Raw genomic sequence first — 20,880 nt, 5'->3', positions numbered from 1 at the left:
CCAACACACACGGGGAACACCAAGGACTACAACTGGGGATGGCCAAACCATTTTCAATCAAATACTGAGTTTCTTTCTTCATGATTTCTCGTTTCACAGGGTTTACCCGATAAGCATTCTGTTTAACGGGTCGATGGTCACCAACATCAATATCATGCATTAGCACATGAGTCACAGTGGGTATATCCGAGAAAAGCGATGAATACTTATCAACCAACTGTACAATTTCGTTTTGAGCTGATCGAGATAGATGAGAAAGCCTAGAACCTAGGGTTACTAAAGCTTCAGAGTTTTGAAGACGCGCACCAGAAAGACATGCACTTCCTAACCTAAGATCATCCATACTTGGAGAATAACCAGAAGAAGCTGCATTTACAGAAGCTACTACAACTGGAGTCACGGAAGTAACAGGAACACTGATAGAGTTTCTAGAATTAGAACGAGAAATATACAACTTGAGCATGTTTATGTGACAAACACGGGTCTTCCTTTTCCGATCAGGGGTCTGTACTACATAATCAGTATCATTCAACTTTTCTTCAATCACATATGGCCCGGTGAACTTTGCTTGTAGTGCAGAGCCAGGCAAAGGTAGCAAAACAAGAATTTGGTCGCCTACTTGAAATGAGCGTTGAACAGTCTTTTTATCAAATGTACCCTTCATACGGGCCTGAGAAGCTGACAAGGACTGTTGTGCTAACTTCCACACTGAATGCAAGCGCTCACGAAATGAACTTACATGATCTAGAAGACTCTTAGAAGAAAACCCTGTCAGACCTCCAGAAAGTAATTGCTCTTGCAACAATTTTAATGGACCACGAAGGGTATGTCCGAAGACTAACTCAGCCGGTGTGAAACCAAGGGATTCCTGAGTGGTGTTGCGAACAGCGAACAACAAAAGAGGAATCTGCTCATCCCAATCTTTCTCATGTTGGAGGCAGTAAGTTCGGATCATAGTTTTAAGAGTTTGGTGGAATCTTTCGAGGACACCTTGTGACTGCGGATGGTAAGCACTGGAGGTACAATGTTTAATATTCAACTCTTTCATAACCTTACGGAACAATTTCGACATAAAGTTGGATCCTTGGTCGGATTGGATGAATTTCGGAAGACCAAATGTCGTACAGAACTTCACTATGGCTTTCACGATTGTCGGAGTTCTTAGTGAACGTAGAGGAATAGCTTCAGGGAACCTAGTAGCAGAACACATCAGCGTTAACAGATACGAGTGACCAGATTTAGTTTTTGGCAAAGGACCAACACAATCAATAACTAGTTTCTGAAATGGTTCACTCATTACAGGAATGGGTTTCAAGGGAGCTGGAGAAATAATCTGGTTTGGTTTTCCAGCAACTTGACACTCATGGCACGATCGACAATACTGGCTAACAGCAGACTTCATTCCAGGCCAGAAAAAATATTTAAGAAGATTATGATAGGTCTTCTTAACACCCAAATGTCCAGACAACTCATGGTCATGCCCCATACTCAGTACATGTTCTCGATATGGCTTAGGAACAACTACTTGGAACACCGAGCTCCAATCTTGCTTTAAGTTCTCAGGCCTCCACTTACGCATTAGCACTCCGCCGTCAGTGAAGTACGCAGTGGTCTGATCAGCTATCTCAGCTTTGTCAACCGCAGAATAAAAACAGGACTTCAAAGTATCATCAGCATTTTGTGCCTCAATCAGCTGTCTCTTGTCAAATGGGAAATCGAACTTAGGTTCCAGCTTCAAATTTTGCATGGGTCTACATGCTTCCACAAACGTCTCTTCAGTACCACCAACATTCAAATTCATGAATGAATCAGAGAGATCAATCTCATTGTCGAATTTACGTGCTTGGGCACGAGTAACAACGCATGAAAGAAATACGTTTGGAAATGTTTGACTTAACACATCATTCGCAGCTACACTAGGGACTTCAGTAACCACAGGAAGACAAACAACTTTACTTCCAGCCAAATCATTTCCAAGAATTAAAGATATACCCTTCACTGGTAATTTGTTACGTACTGCCACTTTAACTGAACCAGTTACTATGTTTGAACGCAAGTACACAGTATGCAAAGGAACTCTTACAACACCAAGTTCTATTCCTTGAACTAGAACTTCTGAGTTACAACTAGACTGTGCTGAAAATGGAAGTATATCTGCCAAGATAAATGTCTGTGCAGCACCCGTATCCCGAAGAATACGTACAGGTTTAGAAATTGAATCTGATTCAGACAATGATACTACACCTTCACAAACAAACGGTTCAAAAGTAGGATCAATGGAAGGTAATGAATCAAGAGAATAAGTACGTACAAAAGCTACAGACTTTGATACATTCTGAGTCTTCCTCTGACTTTTCCTCTGTAATACAGGACAAGTAGCAATCAAATGACCTCTTTCATGACAATAAAAACATTCCCGTGACATCAGTGATAGATCAGCTGTGTGATTATCTGGGGGTACAGCATCTGCACTCTTAGAACTATAGTTGCGATTCACAGCAGTGCGATGTGATAAACGTGAGGACTGAAAAGCAACCTTGTGCGTGAGCACAAATTCATCTGCAAAAACAGCAGCTTCAGTTAAGGATGAAACTTTTTGTTCGTTGAGATAAACTACCACCTTTTCTGAAATGCAGTTTTTGAACTCTTCCATCAAAATTAGCTCTTTTAACTGCTCAAAAGTGGTAACTTTGCTCGCTACACACCATTTCTCAAACAATGTAGCCTTCTCACGTGCAAACTCCACAAACGTTTGACTGGGATTTTTCACATGAGCCCTAAATTTTTGACGGTACGCTTCCGGAACAAGTTCGTACGCTCTTAATACAGCCGCTTTAACTGAATCATAACTCATGCTTTGTTCAAGTGTCAATGCCGAACATACTTCTTGTGCTTTCCCGACAAGTTTACACTGCAACAATAAAGGCCAAATATTTCTCGGCCACTTTAACGTGGCTGCAATGCGCTCGAACACAGTGAAATACGTGTCAACTTCACGTTCTCTAAACGTAGGGACTAATGAAATTTGTTTACTAATATCAAAATCAGGACTTACCGTAGACACGGGTGACATTACAGGGCGAGAAGGAGAAGTGATTACCGGCGTCTGCACAGGAGTATTTCCCCGTAACACTGGAGACTGGAACTGCTTAGCCTGCCCGAACTTTAATTCGAGCTCCAGCTCTTTCAACCGGATATCTCGCTGTGTCTCAAGCTCCACCGCTCGGACATGCAACAGCTGACTCTGGTATTGGTTTCGGCTTAGTTCCACTTCCAGTTCTTTCAACCGGACAGCCAGTAAGGGGTCTTTTACCGGAGAAGGATTAACAGGATCCATGCGAGCCGCATCTTTGGAGTTGAATTCTGCCTCCGCAGTTTCCAAATCGTCAGATAGCGAAGTTATTGCAACACCTGTAACCACACTCTCACCAGGCAAAATGTTGTGTTTTTCAAGCTCCGTGCGCAGTGCCTCCTTAATCTCTCTCTTCAACGCCTTTCGAGGTACAACTATATCATAGAAATCTGCAATCACTAACAAATCGTCTTTACGACATTTCTCAAATTGTTCTACTGTCGGTGCGATCGTGAATTTATCGAGTTCAAATTTGGATGACATACTGATTACCGTAATTCCTCCCGTACAAAAAGAAAAATCCCAGTCAAAGAGAAACCACAACAGAATAAAATAACTTACTATCTCCCCCCGGAACAGACAAAATGGACGTGCTACTAATTTAGCAAGAAAGGACGAGCCCCCAATTTCCATGTTACGCCCCGTCTAGGGGTAGAGCACAACATGGAAAGAAAACGAGTGTGAACAGTCAACTTCTTTTGAGTTTTTATTTGGGAGTTCACTTTCAGGAGCCGACAGTGCCAAAATAATTAACAAAACATTCTAAATATTAGACCCCCTAAATTCCCTACCAAAATAAAGAAACAAAAATACAATTCTCTAACCTAACTGCCTAATCCAAAACAAAAATCCAAACGTTACAAAAACAAAAGATGGCGTCTGACTCCTTACTTTCCCAATCATCAGCTATTTACAGTATTTACAATAAATATTTACAGAGAGACATCAAGTTCAAAGGGATAATTCAAGATCAGAATAACACAACAGGCAAGGGTCAGGAGTAGTGTTATACAACCAACTAATATCCAAACAATCTCGCTCACAAACAATATCTCTAGGCATACAAACAGAGTCAACCAGCGACAGCATAGTTTACAAAATGGCCTCCCCCCCTTCCAAAGGAAATGCTGTCATCCTGTTTAAAAGGGAGAGAAGACCAATCAGAGGACGACATCAATGAGTCTGCAGGAACCAATCAGCAGCAACCTGGGCAGACACACACAAACCAACAGACCAAAACACAGCAAAACCATAGGGTCGTAACAATATATATTGTGGCGGGAAGAGCAAACGTCAGACAGTGGGTGTGGCGTCAGGCCTCGGAGAGGCTTTTATTAAACAGAAATAATAAAGTGTCCAAAGGGGATAGAGTGTCCAAAACAAACAGGGGATCTGGTGTCCTCGTCGTGCTGCGGGGGTTTGTGAAGGAGGGGCAGTGTTCTGGGAGGAAGGGTCCAGGTAAGGGGCAGAGTCCGGCGGCCGTACGTGCTCCCCTTTGAGGTCCGGGGCGCGAGAGACGGTGGGTTCTCCAGCGGCTTTGTCTACCTCTTGGTCCACGGCGCTCGACGGGACTAGTCGGCCTGTATCATGGGTGCGGTTTCGTCCGGGCTGCGAGTCCGGCAGCTCCCTCTACGCTCCCCTCCTGGACCCACGAGGACACCAGCGTGCATGCACGGGGAAGAGACCGGTCTCTCGAGGAGAGGCGCGCTCGGCATATAAACAGCGGCAGTGAAGAGGCTCTATTCGGTTCAGGTGCACCTCATCACACGCCGCCAGCCCTGGCTGATTCAGCGCTACTCCTCTCTCACAGTAGAGAGGCGAATAAGGGACAGGATGGTGATTATAATAAGGGGGAGGCAGCCAACTCATCACAATATATACCAGGAGACGGAAGACGGACAAACTTTTATGCTCTTGGGCACAACTGTACTCAAAAGCAGAGCCAAACATGTTTCAGTAATTCCATGCAACAGTTTAGTCACTTACAGACACAAAATCCTTCCGTTTTGGACAAGACAGAACTATATTTATATTCTAATATTTATTCAGATTAGAATAAATATTTAATCAGATTCAAATTTATTTAAATTAGTGCTGTCAAATGATTAATCACGATTAATCGCATCAAAAATAAAAGTTTTTGTGTGCATAATATGTGTGAACTGTGTATATTTATTATGCAATATATAATAACACACACATGCATGTATATATTTCAGAAAGATATGTTAATATATTAAATATATTTATATATAATATAAATTATAATAATATAAATATATACATGTAAATACAAAATATATACTGTATGTGTGTATATTTATACAAACATAATAAATATACAAAGTACACACATATGTAAACAAAAACTTTTATTTTGGATGCGATTAATCGCGATTAATCGTTTGACAGCACTAATTTAAATAGATGTATTACATTTATTTGAAAATTTATCAAATTAAAAAATATTTGATTCAGATTAGGATACATATTTGACCCTTTTCGCTCAAAAATATATCCCAACCAAATATAAGTAATGCAACAATACTGCAAAAACTAAATTCAGCTTTGATCACAGGAATAAATTACATTTTGAAACAGATTCACATAGAAAAGAGTTGTTTTCATAAATTCAGAGATGCCTTAGATGACCTTAGAAAAATATTTTATATAAGCAGTATTTAGTGTACACTTGCACAGTATGTCGTGAGAAGTATGCAAGTATTCTGAACATAATCTAAGATATCTTTTGTGTTTTTGAACAGCTAATAGATCAGGTACAGAAGCGGAACGCTGACGTTTGTCAGTAAACAGTAATTAGCGTAGCACATAGCCTGTGACCAGATTTGAAATGCTATGCAGGATGTTGCGTGTGATTTTACATGATGAGCAATTTGAGCTTCTAGAGGGGCTGATAATCAAACCTGCTCAAGAGAATCATGCATAATTCAATACATGGAAGACTCAATTAACCACACGCCAAAGAGAGATTGACTTTAATAAGTTACCCACTGCTTGCTAACGCTGATGATTAGCAGGGATCTGAGGAGGAAGAGAACACTGCAGCGGAGTGTGTTTTTGATCAATGACTAGCAAGGAGCATTTTTCTGTTACAGTGCATGTAAGTCTAATTTATGTACAGCGAGGGATATGATGGATACTGAATTATAGTCATAAGAGTTATGACCAGGAATAAGTCAGAGACCTGCACCTTCTGCTCAATGCATGTAAATAATAACATAGCATAACTTATAGGGCTGGGACGTTTGTAGTCCTAAATCCCAGAAGACAATTAGCATTCAAACCATAGATTCCTGGTGATTTTTGATTCATGATTTGAGCAAGGTCTGAGGTGAACATTACTTGAAGATACTGAAGTTACACAGAATTCTGAGGCAGGTTTTTTGTCACTTTTTTTTAACGTTTAAGTTTTTAAGAAGTTGCTAGATAACCCAAAAATAAAATGAGCAATTATAAGCAAAATGGCAAATATAAAAGCAAAATAAGGCAGAAAACACAACAAAGAGTCAGACGATATGTGACCCTGGAGAACAAAACCAGTCTTAAGTCGCTGGGGTATATTTGTAGTAATAGCCAAAAATACACTGTATGGGTTCAAATTATTGATTTTTTTATGCCAAAAATCATTAGGATATTAAGTAAACATCATGTTCCATGAAGATATTTTGTAAATTTCCTACTGTAAATATATCAAAACTTAATTTTTGATTAGTAATATGCATTGCTAAGAACTTCATTTTGGACAACTTTAAAGGCGATTTTCTCAATATTTCGATTTTTTGCACCCTCAGATTCCAGATTTTCAAATAGTTGTTTTGTGTTATTTATTCAGCTTTCAGATTATGTATAAATCTCAATTTTGACAAATTGACACTTATGACTGGTTTTGTGGTCCAGGGTCACATATGAAAACGGCTATATTTTGTGAATGAAATATCTAATGCTGATTAAACGAGACATCTGTCAATCATTATTTACAGGAAGGCTGCTGTATAAGAAAACGTTGTACATGTAAATATGTACTGTCCATGCAATGGATTATAATATAGCATTCTGACACATTTCTGCAGTTAAAAGTTTGAAAAGAGTTTTAGAGAGCACAAGCTAATCTTCATGTTGATATCTTACCAGAATATCCAAAAATCACACCACAAATGTGACCCTGGACAACAAAACCAGTCATAAGGGTCAATTTTTCAAAATTGAGATTTATACATCATCTGAAAGCTGAATAAATAAGCTTTCCATTGATGTATGGTTTGTTAGGATAGGACAACTATTTGAAAATCTGGAATCTGAGGGTGCAAAAAAATCTAAATATTGAGAAAACTGCTTTTAAAGTTGTCCAAATGAAGTTCTTAGCAATATATATATTACTAATCAATAGGAAGGTAATTTACAAAATATCTTCATGGAACATGATCTTTACTTAATGTCCTACTGATTTTTGGCATAAAAGAAAAATCTATAATTTTGACCCATACAATGTGTTTTTGGCTATTGCTACAAATATACCCCAGCGACTTAAGACTGGTTTTGTGATCCAGGGTCACAAATAGTTTCAAATGAACACAGAAGTCCACATATTTACCAAGAAACAATGTTAGTCACACAATTTCTTCCTGTAAATATATATATATTGACAGATATCTCGTTCAGTTAAGTATACCATTCACAAAATATACCGTTTCCAGTTATTTTTGATTCATAATTAAAAGTCTGTGGACTTTACTTAAACATTACTTAAATATGTTAAATAAGTCACATCTCAAACAGGAATTTTGAAGCACTCACCTCCAGAAAAGCTCAATTTTCTATGGCAATTTTTTTTATATTTCTACCATATTTTGGATAGTTTCCGTTAAATGTATAAAAACACACAGAACCTCCATAGTGGATGTATAAACTCAAAAATTAGACACAAGCAAAAGCTTGTCTGAGAAAATAGTGAACACCAGCAATGGCTGAGGAAGTGTGTAATTTCCTTTAAGCCTCTTTATAAGAAAGCGTTAATGTTGAATCAAACTACTGCACATATCATAGGCAAGCAGATGAGTCAAAGATTGAAATAACAAACATATACTGGATGCTGGTAAAGCCTCACTCTATGGCACTCCAGGTCAAAACAACAGGAAATTAAACTAATGCAGTACTGAATAATATATGCATTCACTGAGCGCTTTGTGCTAGTGCATTGAGACATATCCTGTCTGAGCATCATCACAGTGGATTCAAGTTATGAGGCCTTCAGCGGTGGATAATTAGAAGTGTATTACACTGCACAGACCTGGCAGAGAAACGCAGGAAATCAATTATCATCAAGGCCCAGGTGAAATATCATTTCGAGTCAGGGCTCCGGTTCTCCTGGCTCGATACTGTGACATTGGCACGAATGTACTGATCAAGAGTCTGAGTAAGAGATTGTCTGGACTCTCGGTTTATAGCTTGATGAAAATAGAAGCATGATTACCTCTATAGAAGGAAAGAATGGCTCAGTGCTGCCAAGACTTGTGCGGTTGATGAGGACGCTGATTGATAGGAATCATTTGGAAAACATACAAGCATACAAACTCGTCTTTCCAAAATGACTGCTTGTAGAAGATGCATTATGATCAATTAGGCTTTGTGTTTCACCAAATCTTTTAACAACCATGAATTATTATCCCCCCAGAGTGAAAAATGGTTTGAGGGTGTTTCATTTGCTCTTAATAGGGCAATTAACATTGTGATTTATATCTTGTGAGGTTGCACAAGTTTTTAATGTTTCAGATGGGCCGACAAGATAACGAAATGATCTGGAACACTAGTTCGGGTTTCAATTTGTTATATGAATTAAACCCAATCCTTGGCACATTTTCAAGGTAATTAGAAAAGCAAACTTTATTTAAATGGCCTTTCTGTAAAGCATTATAAAATTACAAATGGCCATGCTGACATATTAATCCATTTTCAGTTAGATGATCTTAAATCCTCAGAGTGTGTCAACAGATGTGACCTGCAGGTTAATTACAATTAACAAATGTAGACTAGTAATGAGGAAATCTTTGTTCTTTAAAGGGACCAGATCATAATCAGAAAATAAAACACATGCATATAGGAAACATTAAATTATGTTAACCCCACAAAATGCACACTGGAAACGAATTATTATTGAATGTTTACGGAAAATAAACTATGATTATGTAACTTCGGGAAAGGCTGTTTAAATAAAGGATTGACTGTAATCATTATTTAAATAACTCAATAACTCAACTAATTTTTTAGGTAGGTTCAGACAGACTTTGACCCATTTTCTACAATTATTTTGAATTTTTATTAATCTCTGTTAATGTTAATTAATAAAAATGCAGCTGTTCATTCTTAGTTTATGTTAGTGCCGCTCCATTAAATAATATTAACAGACACAACTTTTCATTTTAATAATGTATTAGCAAATGTTGAAATTAACATTAAGATTAATAAACGTTTTAGGTGTGTTTTTCATTGTTAGTTCATGTTAGATCAACTAATGGAACCTTATTGCAAAGTGTTACCACATTAGTAATATTTATAGTATTTGTGAAAAGTACATTTTATTTAGTCATTTTATTCATTGTATTATTACTATTATGATTATTATGTGTGAGTAGCTCAAAATGATCATATTTTAGCAGCTGCAAGACTATTTTTTATTTTAACAGACTAAACGGAGGGAGCGTGAGATGCCATTAATGTGAGACTGACAGTGGAGAGATACTATTATAAAGAGAAAGGGGAAGCTAGAGAACGTGTCAATTTCCACAGCTTCTTAAAAGTAGGGCAGCGGGATTCGCAGTGGGGGTCTGGGGGGACATCTGATTGGCTGAGGTAAAACAACCGTGTTTAATAAGCAGAGCTCAAGCACCTCCCACCAGAAGTGTTGAAACATTCAATGATCATCATGACATATGAGCATGTGCTCTGCCACTAACATCAATACCCAAGAGTCTACACAATTTATCAAGGAAACCTTGGGCGAGGATGTCAAGGACATGCGCTGCTACTCACTATATAATCACTTGATACCACAGCCTCAGCATTCAGTTTAAGCTTACTATACAGTAGCCGAAGACTTTCTGGATACCTAACCCACACTTAAAAAATAATAACTGAGTATTAATTTAAATGCATATGCAGGCAAATAATCTTTTTTATTTTCATCAAAATTTTACAATGTCATTGCCTTCTCAAGTATTCCCACATTAACAACGAACACCATCCACTAACCAGACTTCTTAAATCTATTCTGAAGAGTTTCTATCATTTTCCAATAGCACTTTAGTTTAGGGACCAATTCTCAATATTAACTATTTGCGTATTAGCATGCATATAAAGAGCATATTTGCCATTTATTAGTACTTATTAATGCCTTTTTCTGCATGATCATATTTTAGATCCCTTAATCCTACCTCATACCTTACTAACAATTACTGTAATAAGCAGCAAATTAGGAGTTTATTGACACAAAAGTCAGGGTTAATAGTTAGTTAATAGTGAGAATTGGTCTACAAAGTAAAGTGTGACTATTTTACCATTTCAACCTCTTTACAACCAAACAACAACCTGAATTTTTGCTTTTCTTTTACTTTTCTTTCAAATAAATGCCACTTGATTTGATATGTTTTTTATAATGCAATGATATTCATATATTTTAATTGTAAATACAAGATAAACAGGCATCATTTGACATTTGCTGACCAACACAAACAACTATGACAAATTATAATTGTTATTACTTCCAAAGAAACTGATCACAATATAATTATAGTTTTAAAAAGTAGCATTTGTATAGCTAGCTACACATTGAAAACAGGCTGAGAACTGTTTATCAGCATGATAAACTATTATTGCAATGCTGAATAAATTATGCTCAATGCAAGCGACACTGCAGCACTCAAGAAAATAATCACTGAAGCTGTCACTGCAAGTTCACACAGTTTGACGCAAATGTTTGAGTCGTGAAGTTCACTGCCTGAGTTTCTCACAAACACTCATTACAATAAATGAAGCTGTCCATGCTGCAGAATTAATCTCTTATTCACTCTGTCTGTGCCTTTATGAATTTATGTGTATGCTGCAGTTTTGTCATACCGCTCTCTTGAAGTGATATCTTGTGAATCCAAAATATTCTCAAATTACAGATGATGCTTTGTTTTGGTGTGTCGAGGAATGTTTACACATATTTAACCATCTGGAGCTGTTCATTTTGGGGTGAAACTTATGCTGTTCATCAGTCAAAACAGACAATTTATTTACCTATAAAATAATAGCAATATTAGATTTTTTTATTTATTTGATTTATTTCCTTATTTAAAATTTTTATTATTCAAATTAATGTTATATTTAAGTAACAAATAGAGCAAAAGTATTTAAAATATAATCAATGCAGGAAGATTAATGCTATCTGGTGGAAAGAAAATCATCTATAATACCATTGCATACAGCCCTATATAAAGGCCTGTGTGATCCTTGTTGCTGAGAACAATGTTTTCAGACATAATCTTTTGTATTAGGTATTTTATTTGGATATACTGTATATTTAGACATTATCAAAGACTACTTTTGAAATGTTCATTTGAAGTGTCAGTTTTTGCATTATTATGGTCAAACTTGAACTTGGAAAAAAGGATTTTGTTACTCATAAGAAAAAAAAGTGTGTGGCCAAGTATGGTGGGTGACCCATACTCGGAATTTGTGCTCTGCATTTAACCCAACCAAGTGTACACACAGTAGTGAACACACACCCGGAGCAGTGGGCAGCCAATGCGGCGGTGCCCGGGGAGCAGTTGGGGGTACAGAGGGTGGAGAGAGTGCGGGTTATTCACTCCCCCCACCTACAATCTCTGCCGGTCCTGAGACTCAAACCCACGACTTTCGGGTTACAAGTCCAACTCTCTATCCACTAGGCTTGATCAGAGCTTGATCTATATGGCTCTAATCTAATCTAACTACTTAGTTGAGTCTCTACATTTTCATATTTTTTCGTATTTCCTATTCAATTTATGTGGCTAATCTTACACAATGATTACAAAATTGGTCTCATTCTTAAAAAGGTTTCTATTGTATGAAAAATTTGCCTCATTAAATTTTTTTTTCCCCTTCTGGGGCCTGAAATAGTGGAATTTTGGTCAATATTGATAATTAAACAATATTTTGCTGAATGTGTTTTTGTGCTGGCACGTTGACTGGTATAGGTCCGTCATGGATAGATAAATATGACAATAAAACCGCCAGTTGGTGGCAGCAAGTCCCTGTTTTAATAAATGACTTACTGAATCATTCGAATCAAACTGATTCATTTACGGAATGAAACACCGTGTTGCTATGCACTGTTGTATAAAACTAATAGCACATTTGTGCTCTCAGCCTTGTGCACATGTGCTGATATACAGAAAAGTACATTGCTTGTGCAATGAATATAAAAAACGTAAAAACTCATACATGGGTATTTTTTGTTTCATTGCTGGAATTATAAGGGCATTCTAACTGTATTCTAATGGGCTTCATGCACAGTGAATGCTTTTTGGACTCAAGATGTGTTTTTTTCACAGTCACAGTCCCTCACAGTCACACATACATTATGTCAGGAGAATGTCTTTAAATTCTAATCAAGGAAAAATCATACTTTCTGTTGTCTTCTTTTTTAAAGAACTTCAAAAGTTGCGCTTGAACCATTTTGTGCGAAAAAATACAAAATTGCTTCCGCTTGTGTGCAGCTTGTTACAGTACCAAGTTCTGATTGGCCAATCGCCGTTATTTAGTTTGTAAGTGATCGTAAGTAGAGAATTTTAACATTTCATGTGCATGATAAGTTTTACTTACTACACAAAATTAATAATCCAAAGGGGATGGTAAGGGGGATGGTGGTTTTACAGAGGGGATGCTTTTCGTCATTTTTTTCGACCAGGGGCATGCCATCCCCCCACATTCCCCGTCAATTCGAGCCCTGCTTATAACGCCCTTACATTTATTCTTATCCTTACAATAGCTTACTATTTTATCTGGGGCTTGACAGTAAGAAGCTAACATTAGTGGCAAAAGAATAAATTTAACAAAAATATAAATTTCTTCTCTTCAGTGTCAGTCTGCCATTCATGAGAGTACCACATAGACGTAGAACGCACATGCAATGCGCCTTGTTTACAAGCAGAGTTATGCACACGCATGTGCCATGGTACTCTCGTGAACTGCGACGGACTGACCCAGAAAAGATTTGTTGAATAAAATCATTATTTTTGTGTTCTTTGTGCACAAAAAGTATTCTTGTAGCTTCATAAAATTAATATCGAAACACTGATGTCACACGGACTATTTTAACAACGTCCTTACTACCTTTCTGGGCCTTGAATGTGTCAGTTGCATTGCTGTCTTTGCAGGGACAGAAAGCTCTCGGATTTCATCAAAAATATCTTAATTTGTGTACCCAAGATGAACGACGGTCTTACGGGTTCGGAACGGCTTGAGAGTGAGTAATTAATGACAGAATTTTTATTTTTTTAACTATCCCTTTAAGTAAAATGTACAACACACTTGTGTATCAGACTGAACGTATTAGGACCATCAGTGATAGGCCTGTAGACTAATTTAAATATCTCACCATTACATTCACGCACACAACAGACATGTCTGTGACTGGTTACAATTCTCAAACATGTTGTAAACAAAATAATTACACACCAGGGTAGAGCTAAATAAATTAAATGCTGTAATTAACACTTAATTGTAGTTATCTAGTAATACAATTGTCCGACCAACACATAATTGTCCAGTACGAGAGAGTTTCAATAAAAGTCATAACACACACGTAACAAGACAATGCTCAGGAAATAAACCATTCACCATCTCTCTTTCCTCTTTGTGCCTTTTAGAGCCACGACTGAAGCAGGTCCACAGCATCAGGGTGAAACTAAGTTCAAACTAATCACCCCAGCCTTGAACAAAACTCCCTGCGGAGAATCAAACACAATCTGAGGGAAAGAAAGCAGACTCACCTGCGGCACAGTCTGCTTCATCTTCACCGTTTTCACAGTCTCTTTCCCCGTCACACCGCCAGGACAGCGACACACACTTCCCTCCGCAGTTAAACTTCTCTGGTGGACACGTCTGTTTGACTGCTGTGGAACAGAAACAAGTGTTTGAACAGGTTAGAGTGAAACATGCGGCAAGTAAACCGACTGGCATCGAATCATTTTGTTGATCTCACTGCGTTCCTCAGATCTGTGCTGCCTGTCATAGTGAGAAATGTGAGATCGCAAATGTGATCTAAACATGCGTGGCATCTCTAAACCGAATTTTTAAATACAATTTTCAGCATGTTTTTGCTTTTTGAAGCCCATTTATACACCCAGGAGCTTTTCTGGCTGCTGATGCACATCAGAATGAGAGAACGTATTGGGACATTACTGACTTGACAGTACTCATTAGACAATTTTATGGCAGGTTTCCATCCATAATTGTTGATGTGTGACAAAAATCATGGTTTTAAAGTTTGGGTAGATGACTTCGGAGAGGCTAGCAAAAGCAAGCTAGCTTTGAAAGCATAAGATCCCACTCTCCCTGCAAAATCAGTCTCCAAAGCCACGCCTCCTCCAAAATACATGAATGTGCACAGGCAGACCAGAGGCTAACAGTGACATGATTAGAGACAGCATCAACACCGTCAGATTACCTCATCTCTCATTCACCGGTGAGAAAACATTACAGTACCAAGCACATAATATTACAATAATAATCTGGTTTCAAACCTGTGTGGCAAAAAAGAAAATAACAGAAGGTGAGTAACTGATGACAGTACTGTAATTTTTGTGTGAACTATCCCTTTAAGTGAGAGTAAACGGGGTCAGGCGGTAGATCAGAGGGTCTGTGACCCTCGTTTTAGCAGCTCTGTCCACCTCTCTCCTTCACAGTCATGGCCAATCTGCTCCATTTGGCAGGCTGTCTGTTGATATTAGATTACAGTTTGAGAGGTATCAGAAATGCAGGCATAAATAAATCATCTCTGGCTGCAGAGGCCACAGTCAATGAGTCTGCCAGGGCCGTTTGACAGGCCTTATATCATGAAAGAATTCAAAATGGCTCAACAAGTTATATAAATTAGCCTGGCCAAGGACATGTTGTATAAACTTTCTAGAATCGGGGAGAAAGGGCAGCTCCGTTTAGGCTGTCTGTTTTCTCAATTTGCTCTCGAGTAAATTTATTATTCATCGCTGGATCGGTTTCATCATTTAGATGAGCGATACATATCAAATGAGATGTGATTTCTATTACTGCAGTACTTGTCGAACCCTCAGTATCATTCATCAAGCAAAATAGCTGTCATTTATTTTCCTGACTTTATTATTTTACTGAATTCAAGCCAACCTGGCTATGAAATAATGAGAACAAACAGTGTCACTTCATAACACTTCATGACAACCAAAATGCTTTTTTTTTTTTTTTTCGGGATCTGCATTGCAGTAATGCAGTGAGTGTGCAGGTTGGAGGGTGTGTGTCTGTATAAAGGCATAGCAGATGCTTATACAGCTAGAGGAAGTGAATTAATTAATAAATTAAGTTTTCTATGTGAACACATGCTAGACGGATGTGTATGACCGTTGCGTTTGCATCTCACACCTTTTGCAGTGTCTCACACGAGCACTTAAAAGAATTTAAGTTAAAAGAATTTTAACTTTTACACACAGTACTGCTTATCAATGTCACTTAACAGCGATCCAATCAGAAGACTCCGGGGCAAGCATTGCGAGCTTTTGTTTATAGTAGCAAGTTAGCATGCACTGTAAACAATGATCGTGATTTTAATGGTAAAAAACTGTAAAAATGCTACAGTAAAAACATGTTAAATGGTTAATGGTGAGTTAACTATTTAACATGTATATATAGCTATATAGCTTAAGTTGAAAAACTGTAATAGACGTTTCATGTAATTTTGTGGTAAAATACCGTTTTTGAAGTGGAATAAGGATGTACAATTTACAGTGAAAATCCATAAATTGACATTCCCTTACACGGAACACGTTTTTTTCCCAGTACGCTACTTTTCCATAATTTTTTTTATGTAAACACACGCTAGATGAAGGTTTATGACCATTGTGCTCGCATCTTTTGCAGCATCTTGCACATGAACACAGTGTTTTTAAGATGCTGTGTCAAGTTAAAAGAATTTAAATTTTTGCATGCAGTGTCACTCATCTGTCCAATCGGAAAACCCTGGAGGCGGGGCAAGTGTTGTGAGCTTTTGTTTACAGTAGCAAGTTGGCATGACACATGTTTTATTTGATGGCAACATAGCAGAGTACTCATAGTGACTGTGTCTAGATACCCCGAATTATATAACATTTCTTCAAGCAATTATCACAACCTGTTTAAAAAAAAAAAAAAAAAAAAGCCTGGAGAGAAATATCTCTATTTAGGCCATTTTCTGTTATTTCCATTATTGCATCACGTATCAGAAGCATGTCTCGAGAGACCCTCTTGTTCTGCACTACGCTTTATAAAAAACCATTCCTGAGCGCTGCATCTCACGTTTTCTATGTGAACGGCCCTTAGAACGCTCTTCACCGCATGTGCCACCCACACACACACACACAAAAACACATATGACTTAGTTCACAACTGATTCCAATGGACTCTTTTCACATTTCCCAGGTTTCTCACATCAGCGTTGACTATTTTCTTGTAATTTGATGCAAAGATAATATAATACAAAAATTATAGGCCTGGTTTCACAGACGGGGCTTAGACTAAGCCAGGAATAGATCATAGTTCAATTAGGACATTTAAGCAATTTTTACAAACGTGCTTAGAAAAAAACATTACTGGTGTGCATCTTGAGACAAAACAAAGGCACTGATATATAATAAGATCAGTCTGTGCAAGTTTCTTTCAGTTGAAACAATACCTACATTTTTGTCTAGGACTAGGCTCAAGCCTTGTCTGTGAAACCGGGGGATAGAGTTATAAATGTATATTTAAAAAAAAAAAAAAAAAAACATATTGACGATGCTAATGACCAATGAAACGCGTCACAAGAGATTGTGTAAATGGTCCATTGTTGGACTTTAGAATGTCACTTGCCAAGCTAATGACACAAAACAAGTTCATAGGTGAAATCCAAAACAGAGACTTGACTTGAACAGACTTGACTTGGCATAAACAGACTCACTGACAGCAGGGTTACAACATCAATACTCAACAAAGGACAAAGGCAACATCAGGGCTATTTATATCAAACAATGAGGAACACATGACACAAACCTACCAATGGGAAACAAGGCACATGTCTAAGACAACCAATCGCAACATGACACACAGACAAGAGTAGCACATGATATGATCACATGAGGGGCAAGGAAATCACATGACTAGAACAGGAAACAAGGCAAAATATCAAAATAAAAGACATGAAAACATGAACATGAAACAAAACCCAAAACAGGCGTGACAAAATATTAGATTAAAAACTTCAAATTGATAAATGTTGCCTTCTAGGTTAAAGGACTAAAATACTAAAACTGAAATAATAATTAAAGCTTATTGAAGCCAAAAAGAAATATAAAACCTAGTTAAAAAAGCAAAAGCACATAACAAAATGACTAAAACTTGGACTAAAATTAAAATGAAAACTGAAAATATTAAAATAAAAACAAATAATGGGAATTATTAAATAAAAAATATTAAAACAACACTGTGAAGTACATTACTAATCAGTTTTCTGACCCATCATCTTGCACTCATCCTCGCATCATCCCAAACTTTCTTCTGCAGTCTGATGGCATCTCTCATTTTAGGGTCAACTATCCATTTAATATAATCAATTTTAACTTATTGAAACATTCTCAGAGCATTTACAGCTTGAATCTTGTTACAGTAGCTCAGTTGCTAACTACATATTGTTACTGAGGAACACAAGAAGAAATAAACAGAAGAAAGAAAGTCACATGAGAGTCAGAAAATGATGACAGAATATTCATTAAAGCAGATAAATAGTACTGTCAAGATGAAGTTGAGATGACTGGGAAAGTGGGAAAAGGTGAAAGAAGGAGAGTGAGTGAGGAACAAATGATAACAAGGTCAGAGGACCTTTCTCCGCTCCCATGTGACTTCGCACTCGTGCTGTAGATGCAGTGAGGTGTGAGGTGAGAGAGCGCAGTGCTGTGAAAAGGTCGCGGTGAACTCAGGAGACATCTGGTTTAGCCGATGGCTATTTGATGAAGAGCTTCTTAACTCCACTTCACTGAAATCAGCAGAGTCAAATATCGCTGTTAATCTCTAAACACATTCAATTGATCCCCACTTCATCAAGTCATTTCTGTTGTCAGGGGTGCTACTATATGGAAATAGAGCACAGGAATATCATATGCCGGAAAATTAATGCAGTCACTTTTACCTTAAGGCTGCAGCTTGTGGAAACGTTTGGGACTGCACCCAAAACTTAAACTAATTTTTTGACACATCAACTTCAAATTTGGAAAACAACTTGTTTAGATTTATGGTTTTGATTTTCATGCAACTTTAGAGTAAAATAAATGTTTTGAAAAATACATATTTTATATAACATTTGAAAATAATATTTTTGTGCATTTTTCATAACAATAAACTTGAACTTCTATAACATTTTTGTAAATGTTTGCTTTTTTAAACTTTGTTCACTTAAGCAATAATCTGTTTAAAAAGAAACTAAACTTAAGTCTGTGCTCCAAAATTCAAGATTTACAACCGTTTCAGTTGCAAAATTAATTTTGAGATCTATGCTCAAAAAGTAGTTAACGTAATAAATGGATTATAACTACTTCATAAATAATTTAGTATCATAAAATCCCCTAAAAATGCTAAATAGTACATAAAAACATTATCAAACTAAAATATAGTACATTAATTTAATTGAAATCATATATAAAATTATATTTTGAAGAATATTTTCTGTCGATACAATGAAAGTGAGGTGCAAAGGTATGTTACCATTCAAATATTTGGGAGTTTTCTTTTAAGAAATTAATATTTTTATTCAGTAAGGATGTATAAAACTGATCAAAAATAGCAGCTAAGACATGTATAATGTTCCAAATGATTTCAAAGGAATGCTGTTCTTTACAACGTTTGCTTTTGATCAAAGAATCCTGAAACAAATGTATCCAGTTTCCAACAGAAATATTTCTTAAGCGATCATGTGACACTCAAGACTGGAGTAATAATGCTGACAATTCAGCTTTGCATCACAAGAATAAATTACGTTTCAAAATATATTCAAATATATTTTATTCATTTATTTAAATTTGTTATAATATTCCACAATATTGCTGTTTTTACTGTATTTCTAAATAAAAAATGGGCAAAATAATGAGGGTGGGTAAATGATTGCATCTCTCTTTTTTGTGTCAACTAACCTTTAATACAATCAATTTCAACTAAACTAAACATTTACAGAGTGTTAGTACAGCTTGAATCTTGTTACAGTAGCTACGTTGTTAACTATTGTTATTGAGGAACAAACTAGGTCAATTCTAGATCTGGGCCAAATTAAAGAAACAGAAAGCTAATTTGAATTATTTAAGTGCTGTTTTAGTTCAGCTGCCATTATAGTTGCCTTCATAGACAGATCAGGGAACTAGTAATAATCCTTTGATTCTAACTGGGTAATGTTACAGCCGGACAGGCAATATACTGAAGGAAAAGACACTAGGTCCAGCAGTGATTTACTAAACATATTGGACAGCATATGGCAGTCAATTACATAAAGTGGGTCAGCAAAACCCTGATTGTGCTGTATTTTGACTGTAGAGATTTTGACTCAAACATTCTTAGCTTTCAGTCGCTAATGCGTTCCCTATGAAAGGAGGTTTGACTGTTTTTCCTTTTAAAAGCCGTTAAATCGGCTTTTATCATTCCTGTGCGTTTCCTTGCAATAGGAAAATGTGCTGAACATGGCAGCATCATTTATTATTAAATAAGACATCCAGAACAGTGCTCCTGCAGTAGTGCTCACTAATGTGAGAGCACAAGGTTACTCCAGCATGAAAACTGTGTGTGACAGACGGAAAAGCGTGTGTGTGTGTGTGTGTGTTATAGAAATGTCATGCTGTACCTTTGGATTTATGTGTATCTGTGCGAAGCTTTTATATCCATCATAATGGAAGATGAGCATAAGATTCAGTGATCTTAGGTGGACAGATCAGAACAAATTCATTAAAATTTAAATTAATTTCAAGATTCCAACTAGTAAAAAATTAGAGGAGTCAATTTAAATTTAATTTAGTATGTAAAGGTAACATGATAAATTAATGTAATTAATCATGACCAGTGAAGACATTTTATTATAAGGACAGGAAAGGAAAGTGGTGTGTGGAAGTATGGTGACCCATACTCAGAATTTGTGCTCTGCATTTAACCCATCCAAGTGCACACACAGCAGTGAACACACACCCGGAGCAGTGGGCAGCCAATGCGGCGGCGCCCGGGGAGCAGTTGGGAGTTCGGTGCCTTGCTCAAGGGTCTCACCTCAGTCGTGGTATTGAGGGTGGAGAGAGTGTTGGATATTCACTCCCCACCTACAATCCCTGCCGGACCTGAGACTCAAACCCATGACCTTCGGGTTACAAGTCCAACTCTCCCACCATTAGGCCACGACTGCCCTTGGTAATCATCTTTATAGGAGACATTCACCCAGCACACATTCTTACATTCAAAAACGTATATAGATTCGTCGGCGTCAG

General features: G+C 37.2%; 1 protein-coding gene across 1 annotated transcript in view; it reads right to left on the bottom strand.

Moving 5' to 3' along the window:
• The window catches only part of LOC306846468 (low-density lipoprotein receptor-related protein 8-like), a gene marked incomplete at its 5' end in the record, with an annotated part of 102,368 nt that overhangs the window by 41,884 nt on the left and 39,604 nt on the right, over window positions 1-20,880 (bottom strand). Inside the window, one exon of the mRNA XM_079379888.1 lies at window positions 14,164-14,286. Within this exon, the coding sequence (XP_079236014.1) occupies window positions 14,164-14,286 (123 nt within the window). The remainder of the gene's footprint in view (window positions 1-14,163; window positions 14,287-20,880) is intronic.

The sequence above is a fragment of the Barbus barbus genome (genome assembly GCF_936440315.1).
Source record: "Barbus barbus genome assembly, chromosome: 26".
Classification (NCBI taxonomy): Eukaryota; Metazoa; Chordata; class Actinopteri; order Cypriniformes; family Cyprinidae; genus Barbus; species Barbus barbus.
The sequence above is the reverse complement of the archived record's forward strand: the minus strand, read 5'-3'. Positions and strand labels throughout refer to the sequence as shown.